The 8,816-nt window shown below is 43.2% G+C and overlaps 1 protein-coding gene across 1 annotated transcript; it reads left to right on the top strand.

The window, feature by feature from the left end:
- The first annotated feature begins 2,339 nt into the window (after positions 1 to 2,339).
- popdc3 (popeye domain cAMP effector 3) lies at positions 2,340 to 7,356 on the top strand. Its single transcript, XM_080426801.1, has 4 exons — positions 2,340 to 2,981; positions 5,038 to 5,255; positions 6,097 to 6,205; positions 6,939 to 7,356. Exons 1-4 carry the CDS (start codon positions 2,688 to 2,690, stop codon positions 7,230 to 7,232), a joined length of 915 nt encoding a protein of 304 aa, XP_080282927.1. The 5' UTR covers positions 2,340 to 2,687; the 3' UTR covers positions 7,233 to 7,356.
- Positions 7,357 to 8,816: the final 1,460 nt, after the last annotated feature.

Raw genomic sequence — 8,816 nt, 5'->3', positions numbered from 1 at the left:
TCAAATTCTACTATACTTGTGTGCCCACACACACACACACGCACACGCACACACACACACACACACACACACACACACACACACACACACACACACACACACACACACACACACACAGAGAGACTGAGAGAGAGAGAAACATGCTTGCCCACCAACTTGGAATATTATCTCCACCCACACCCACAGACATACCAACACCCCCCCACCCACACAGGGACTCTCCAGGGTGGGGGTCTATAAATAGATGGTGGTGTTGGGTGTCTGGTGGTCTTGATGAAGCTGGCCAACACGGCTAGCACCAAACTTACATCACATGATCCTCTGTTTACAAGTTGTCATGAGTGTCTGTGTGCGTGAGCACGCACATGCACACGCGCACACACATGCACACATCTTCATCTCACTCCCATCTCACTTCCTGTATGTATTCAACATTTATCTATAAAAAATATACATACCCCTGTTTGTTTTCATTCCGTTTCTCTTTACTTTTGCTACTGTGTGTTATTTTGTTTTCATTTATGTGTTTTTCATTCTGGCCATGGATTATGGATATCCTGTGGTTTTTGTTTTGTCATTTTCGATTGGAAAGCACTTGATCAACACCTGTTTTTTAAATGTGCTATATAAATAAAGATGACTTGACAAGCATGGGTGGTGATTCTTCCTCAGCATTCCTCTATAGGTCAGTGGTTCTCAACCAGAGGTCCGGGGACCACCAGAGGTCCTTAGCTAAATGATGGAGAGTTGGAAACCAAATGGACCCTTATAGATCTTTATCTCTTCTCTTGAGAGCGTGAAATGAAACCAAATGGACCCTTACGGGTCCATTTGGTTTCATTTTACACTCTCAAGAGTTAAGTTATTGTTAAACATCTGCATTACTTAATTACTTAATTAAATAACTGTTATTTTGATCAATGTTTGCCTGTAATCTCTTCTATGGTGCCAACATCAATACAGCATGGAATTGTGGACACAATCTTATCCAACGACAACAAAATATAAGTCTTGGGTCTGAGAGGCTAAATCTCATCAAATGGTATAGTCCGGGGCTCGCCTCAAATGCTCAATAAATAATGGACCTTGATATGAAAAGGGTTGAAAACCACTGCTCTAGGTGCCTATAGGATTTGCCATTGTTTGAGAGAACGGGGCCAGACACAGTGAGACTGCCACTGCTCTGCCGGTGTGAGTGTGACAGCCAAGATATGGCTCAGAATGTCTGATGCAAAGTACAACATGGACCCAGGGGTTCCTCTGTCCTTCAGCAGCTGTCCCAGATATAGATAATATTTCACTGAAACTCTGTTCCGCCCCACCTGAAGCTCATCAAAGTCACCTTGACTGGCGGCCAGGCAGGTACACACAGGTAGCTAGTTGCACCCATGGGGTCTGCGCTGCGGTTGCTGCTATTTTAGTCTAGAAGATCACTAACCCTCATGGCCCAGGGGTCTTCAATGTTTTTCAGCCCAAGGACCACTTAGCTGAGAGGGGGATGAAGCAGGGACCCCCATGCAGTCCCCCACTACATATCGTATAAGATTGTGTTGCAGATTAAACTTTTACATAGATTTCATAGATTCAGATTTCACAGTGTTGGATTAATGTTAATGTGTATTTTCAGACATTTAACCACTTAAACCCTCGATACTTAGTAAACTTCACCCTTCACTCTGTACTTACTCTACTCTTTTCCCCCTCTAGACCACACCTATTTGCCAAACATAGCCAATCTACAAGCTCACAATGCCTCGTGCTGTTTTTGGCTAAAGTTCTCCTCAGAATAGGGATGCTAGTACAGTAACATACAGTAAGGGAAAGCAAAAAAAATCCTATTACACAAAGCCTCTGTGGCCCCTCTGCAGTAACTCTGAGGACCCCCTGTTGAAGACCCCTGCTCTAGCCCTCTAACAGTGGTTCTCAAAGGTTTTCCATGTCAAGGACCCACAAATTAATATGTATTTGGCCGTGGACCCCCATCTTAAAATATTGGTGCCAGGACCCCTGCCATATTTTGTGTTGCTGAAATGTTTTTAAAACATTCAAAATGTTTCACATTTATTTTCAAAACATTTGTGAAAATAGCAGATCTGCAAGCTCACAGGCTATCCTTTTCTCAAATAGCTGATGTAGGCCTATATGAGTCCGTGGTGCAGGACCCCTGGGGGTCCCCGGACCCCACTTTGAGAACCGCTGCTCTCGTCAGTCAGTCTACCCAGCACCCACACCCATCAGTTTCAACAGTCGGCTGCTCTTGCTCTCTCCAGCCTCTCCATGGCTGCGACTGCGAGTTTGCGACCTCTCTGTCTTGAATTACCTTGAAACAAACTATAAAACGGTAGCTTTTTTATGTATTAACCTAGCTGTGCCTAAATGTGTGTCGAGATGATTGAAGAAAAGTTTGAACGGAACAAACGGTCATGAAAATAGTAGGACTTCAGGACCAGGGGGGGATCAGTGCTGCTGCTCTAGTGAATTCTGGTGACACATATGAGTGTCATATTTTAAGAATCATGCTGCGGGCGGTGAGGTGACACTTTCAGTCTGTCTGGTGAAGGTGGATTGCGTCTGACTCTTTTTTTTTTAGCAGCAAAAATCTAGCTTTTGGATCAACAAGAAGACACAAACAATCTAGCTTTTGGATCTAGAAGACAAAATACTACTGTGACAGTAGTCTAGTAGCTATGGAGGGTTTTGAACCCCCCGACTTCGAGAGCATGAACATCAGCGTGGAGCCCCCCGTGGTCTACCCGCTGTGCGCGGCGTGGAACCCCGGCGTCGAGGGCTCGGTGTTCCACCTGGCGCACATGTTCATGGTGCTGGGCTTCATGGGCGGCAGCGGCTTCTACGGCCTCATCTACCTTTTCACCTTCCTCACCCTGGGCTTCTTCTGCTCGTCCATCTGGGCCTGGTCGGACCCGTGCACCACGGACACGTTCCTGTGGAACTTCGCCCTGTTCGGGGTGTGCGCCGCGCAGGTACGGCTGTCTGTCACGATTATAGCCGTGGATCACACGACGGTCGTCTGTAATGACAGTCTTGGATGAACTTCAACCTGGTGTTTGCACTTTTTCCATTTACGACCCGTACATCTACATAAACGTTCAGATTTCAAATATAAAGTGCTGACCTCATGGGCACGGATGTTACGATTATGTACGTTCTCTCCGAAGTACTTGTTTCTGACGTATTGTTCAATAAAAAGCATTTTAATCCGATTGGTGGCCATTTTCTCATAGTTATAATGTATCAGAGTTCAATAATACACCTTCCAACCGATAGGGTCGCGCAGTTGAAAGCATATGGAGAAAATACGGGGGAAATGGCCACCGATCGGATTAAAATGTTTTTTATTGAACAATATGGAAGAAACGGGTACTTCTGAGGACCCGTACATAATTGTAACATCAGTGGCCATGAGGTAAGCACTTTATATTTGAAAACTGATCGTTATGTAGATGTTCGGGCCAAAAAGGGAGAAAGTGCAAACACCAGGTTGAAGCTCAGCCATGACTGTCATGATATGACCGTCATGTTTCAGGGCTAGGTAGGGTTGTCACGATTACAAATTCAAGTTGACGATTAATTGTCGATTAACGATTTAATTGTGTTTTTGGCATTCTTTAATTTCTAAAGTTTGGTTTGTAGGCATCACAATCAAACATTGCGCCAGTGCAGATATGACAAATAACTTAACAAAGACATTACTGACACATTTAATAATTTTATACAAAAAAATGGAAAACTAGAAAAAGTCCTCCTCACACAGGTCTCAGCCAGGTCAGGTAGGTTATTGAGCCAGGAATATAAAACGAAATTTGCCAATCAGGATGGAATATGAAAAATCTGATGGATCCCTCTTGATCACTTGACTATAGTGATAATGTGTACCGATGTGCATGATGTTTGGACAAAATGTGTAGGAGTAGGCCTAATATATATATATATATTTTTTTTTTGCAAAAATCGGCTTCCTGGTGGCGCTATAATAGGGCAATGTTAAAAGTGTGACATTTGTTCCTCAACACAGTGCGAATGTGCATGCAAAGTTTCACTGCAATCACACACTATGTTAATGATTTGAGGCATTTTGTTCAAAACGGGCCACTCCTGCAAACTGTCAATCTTAGCCAATCAGGATGGAATATGAAAAATCAAACGGACCTGTCTTGATCACATGACTATAGAGATCATGTTTACCGATTTGTGTGAAATTTTAATTAAATCTGAAGGAGTAATATAAAAAAAAGATTGTACATAAGTCGGCCTCCTGGTGGCGCAATAAAAGGCAGATGTGAAAAATACTGGGCAAAGGTTTTTCCTTGGCCTCTAGGGAGTGAGCATACAAAGTTTTACACAGATCGGTGCAGTTATAGGTAAAAACACGAATTGGCGTCAGCATGAGGCAGATTTGAAACATTTCAAGTGGCATTTCTTCCTCGGCCTAGTGGGAATGTGCGTGCGAAATGTCACGAAAATCTTTAACGATTTGAGGCATTTTGGTCAAAAACGGAGCACTCGTGCAAACTTTGGAAGCCATTCTTATCCAAACAAGATGGAATATGAGAAATCGGAAAGTTTAATGACTAGAGATACTGTGTACCTATTTGCGTGACGTTTGGACAAAATCTGTAGGAGTACTGTCAAAAAATGTGTTTTGCAAGAAGCGGCCTCCTGATGGCGCTATAACAGGTGAAAACCACTGTGAAAATTAGCATCCAGGGAGTGTGTTTGCACAGTTTCGCTGCGAACGGCCCAACGGTGCCGGAGATTAGCTGGTCACACGGACACACTCGCGGAAGGACGGACTGGGTGCAAAACATTGTGACGTGTTGTAAGCTTATAGATCAGCTATTTCCGATACTTACAACACGTCACAAAAGCTTGTAAGATCTGCTATTTCTGCTATGTTTGGAAAATGTATGAACAACATGGAAACGATTATGACAATTATGCAAAAATAATCGCGATTATCTCAAATAATTGCGATTAGGCGATTATGTAATAATTGTGACAGGCCTACTGTACGTGCAGGTGGTGCACGTGTCGTACCGGCTGAGGAGCGTGACGTTCGACAGGGACTTCCAGGACCTCTACATCTGCATGTTCAAGAAGCTCGGCGTGTCGCTGTCCCACTTCGGGAAGATCGTCACCTGCTGCGAGGGGGACATCCACACGCTGGAGAAGGACCACTGCTTCGCCATGGAGGGGAAGACGGTCATCGACAAGCTGTCGGTGCTGCTGTCTGGCAGGTAAGGCATTTCCCAAAATTAGGGTCGACTACATTTTCCCCATGTAAATATATGTTTATTGCTAATGTTGATGATGTCTTGTATATTACTGTATATTATTGTATGTCTTTAAATGTCTTAATGAATTGAATACACAGGACATAATAACACAAAAAGCCCTTATAGGGCTTTTTGTGTTATCCTTTTAGCACCATTGTATATATTCGTACCACTGTACTAGGCTATTTGCAAACTGTTAAATCAATCATTAAAAAGAAATCCCCCAAATTCGAGTAGACTACATTCCCTACCCCCCTCATTATTTAGTGCATTGGTTCTCAAAGTGGGGCCGGGCGGTGACCCCCAGGGATCCTTGATGGGGGGGATCCACGGGGTCCCCAGCTAAATGTGTTAATATACCATCAAAAACATTTTTACCACTTTGACCCTATTTTATGGTTTGGCTATTCAAATGGTACTGTAGATCTACAAACTCACAACGCGTTGTGAACTTGTAGATCAGCTATTGCTGAATATTTTTTTATAATTGTGAAAACACCAGTTTCTTTTTTACAGTTTTACAGTTTACAGTACGCAGTTGTTACAGATTTCTACTCTTATGGGGGTCCCTGGTATAAAATCATTTCAGATGGGGGTCTGCGACCAAATACATTTACATTTTCGGTCCCTGACATGAAAATGTTTGAGGACTCCTTTATACATATTTGATACGTTGGCTATTAAAAAATCACAGATGTAGGCTACATCTGCGGGGGTCCTTGGCACGAAAATGTATTGAGAAGCACTGCTTTAGTGCTCCAGCAGCCTGTCATGATGTCACTCTCTCTCTCTCTCTCTGCAGGATTATAGTGACAGTTAACGGAGAGTTTCTGCATTACATTTATCCATACCAGTTTCTGGACTCACCGGAGTGGGATTCTCTCAGACCATCAGAGGAAGGCGTGTTTCAGGTAATATAAGACTGCATATTATGCGACAAATTGGACACTTACAGCCGCAATCCGTAATGTTTTTAGATGTATTGGATTCTTCTAACTTGGGTCTCTCCACATGAGATAGTAAAATTGGTCTCTCAACAGCTGCTGCTAGGAGTCCTATCTTCAACTGATACAGGAAGAGTGTGACAAAAGTAAAGAATACAAAATTGCCTATTTAAAGTTGAGGTGCCCAGACTTCTCAGGTGCTTACTCTTCCAGTTACCCCTCCAACCACTGCAGATATAGCTACTAGTAGGCTAACTAGTTTAGGCGAATGTAGGCTATAATCTACCATATATATTGGTTAAAATTATTAAAATAAGTTCCAGATTGCGGCTTACCTTTTTAAAGTGATAGTTCACCCAAAAAATGACATTTTTTCGAATAGATTAGTCACCACATGGAGACTTGAATTCATGGATATTTTTGTCGCATTCCTAAGCCAATAATTTGATGACCGGCAGGACCGGTAGGAGACACAAAGAGTCTCCTTTGTGTCTGTCTCCTACCGGAACCGCTGCCCACCGGTCCGCTGGTCATCAAATTATTGGCTTAGGAATGCGACAAAAACTAAAAAATATCCATGAATTCAAGTCTCCATGGGGTGACTAATCGATAGAAAAAAAGTCATTTTGGGGGTGAACTATCCCTTTAACATACTGTTGATTTGTTAACATCCACATGCTTTTATTTTTTTGTCAAATAGGTGACGCTGCGTGCAGAGGACCGCTGCAGATACGTGGCGTGGAGGAGGAAGAAGCTGTACCTCCTCTTCGCCAAGCACCGCTACATCGCCAAGGTGTTCGCCCTGGTGGTGCGCAACGACATCGCCGAGAAGCTCTACTCCCTGAACGACAAGGCCTTCGGTGGCCGCGGCTCCGGCCGCGGCTGCGACCTCCGGTTACCCAGCTACTGTCACACCCCGGGGCCCGAGTTAAAGCGGAGAGACGGCTTCCTGAAGGGGTCCATGACGCAGCAGGAGGATGGAAGGACCACCTGAGAGGAGGGGGAGAGAGTCTGTCGATGCCTTGGAGGACTGAACTGTTGATTGTTTACATGTGTGAAATCCTCAGTGTTAATTTAAAGCTGCAATCGGTGCCCAGTTGTTCTCAAACGTTTTTATATCAAGGTATTTGGCCACGGACCCCATTTTGAAAATATTTTGTGCGGGGGACCCCCATACAAGACTTCTGTTATTAAAATCTTTGAATTTCCCCCTCCCAGTTTTTCAGTTTTTTGAACATAGCCGATCTACAAGCTGACAACGCGTCGCATTACGATGCGTTGTGAGCTTGTAGATTGGCTATTTGCAAATAGTATTTAGGGTTAAAGTGGTTCAACTGATTAAAAATGTGTTGACCTTTATTTATTCAGAGAAGACCATTGAGAGCAAGCTCTCTTTTTCAAGGACACCCTGAGAACAACGTGATCACAACATGTACAAAACAAAACAAAACAATACAATTCAACAGATTTTGATTTTGCTGGGGCCCCCTCTGGAACCCCCTCAAGGACCCCTGGGGCTTTGAGAACCACTGGCCTAGGCCTAAAAGTTTCTAAAGTCCTACCCGGGATTTGAACTCTGGTCTCCTGCGTGGGAGATCCAGCTTATACCGCGCTTCAAGACAGAATCCCTGCGTGGCCAGGAGAGTTATTGAGCATATGAGCTTCAGGCAGCACTAGCTACATGTCAACCAGTAGGCCTGTGTCCTATACCTGACACCAGGGTGTGTATTTGGGAGAGTAGGGTGAACACGCCCTCCAACCTAGAGGGCGTGTTCCTACAAGCTTTTAGGCTTCGTAAACAAAAGTTGCACAGCGCAGATATGACAAATAACAGACACTTAAAGTATATACTTAAAGTAAAAAAATAAGATTAATAGTGGAAATAGCCGATCTACAAGCTCAAAACGTGTCGCATTGTGGTGCATTTTGAGCTTGTAGATCTGCTGTTTCCACTTCTTTTTTTTTATGTTTGAAAGATGGAGATGATAATGACGATTCTGCAAAGAATGATTGTCAGTATCTCAAACAATGGTGATTATGTAAAAATTGTGACAGGACTACTCCAACCACTGCACACCATTGTACTTGTGGACCCTTGCGGTTCCATTTGTGTTTGTGTTGTTGTAGGCGGTACGTTATGAAAAGAAAGGGACCTCAGTCACCATGTCACACAAGCTTTGTGCTGTAGTAGGTTATACATTGACATTGTGGTTCGGGTTGTAATCATTTATTTCGGGGTGGTGTTGTGTATTTGAAGCCTATATTGTATTGTAAATATTTGAAGATAAAAGATTATTTTTGGTGTGTGGTGTATGTTTTTTTTTCATCCTCAAAAATGAATGACCACACGAATAACCTGACTGAGTAACCTGTCCGCTGTCCAAGGTGCTGAATTCGTGGAAAAACCGGGAAAGCATCTGTGTCATTTTAGCTTTTAGCTATGGAAAAATAGCAGATATACAAGCTATGAGTTTGTAGATCTGCTATTTTTGAAAAATCTTGAAAATGTGTGTAAATCTTTGAATATATATGTTAAAGCAAACGTTTTTTTTACTTTTGAGATGGGAGTCCATGGCAA

The sequence above is a fragment of the Gymnoscopelus braueri genome (assembly GCF_963280865.1).
Source record: "Gymnoscopelus braueri genome assembly, chromosome: 4".
Classification (NCBI taxonomy): domain Eukaryota; kingdom Metazoa; phylum Chordata; class Actinopteri; order Myctophiformes; family Myctophidae; genus Gymnoscopelus; species Gymnoscopelus braueri.
Note: the sequence above shows the minus strand (reverse complement) of the source record. Positions and strands in the feature narration are given on the sequence as shown.

Coding starts and splice junctions, on each gene's coding strand:
- popdc3 (XM_080426801.1), top strand. CDS start 2,688: ATGGAGGGTTTTGAACCCCCCGACTTCGAGAGCATGAACATCAGCGTG. Junction 5,256..6,096: donor TCGGTGCTGCTGTCTGGCAG/GTAAGGCATTTC, acceptor CTCTCTCTGCAG/GATTATAGTGACAGTTAACG. Junction 6,206..6,938: donor CAGAGGAAGGCGTGTTTCAG/GTAATATAAGAC, acceptor TTTGTCAAATAG/GTGACGCTGCGTGCAGAGGA.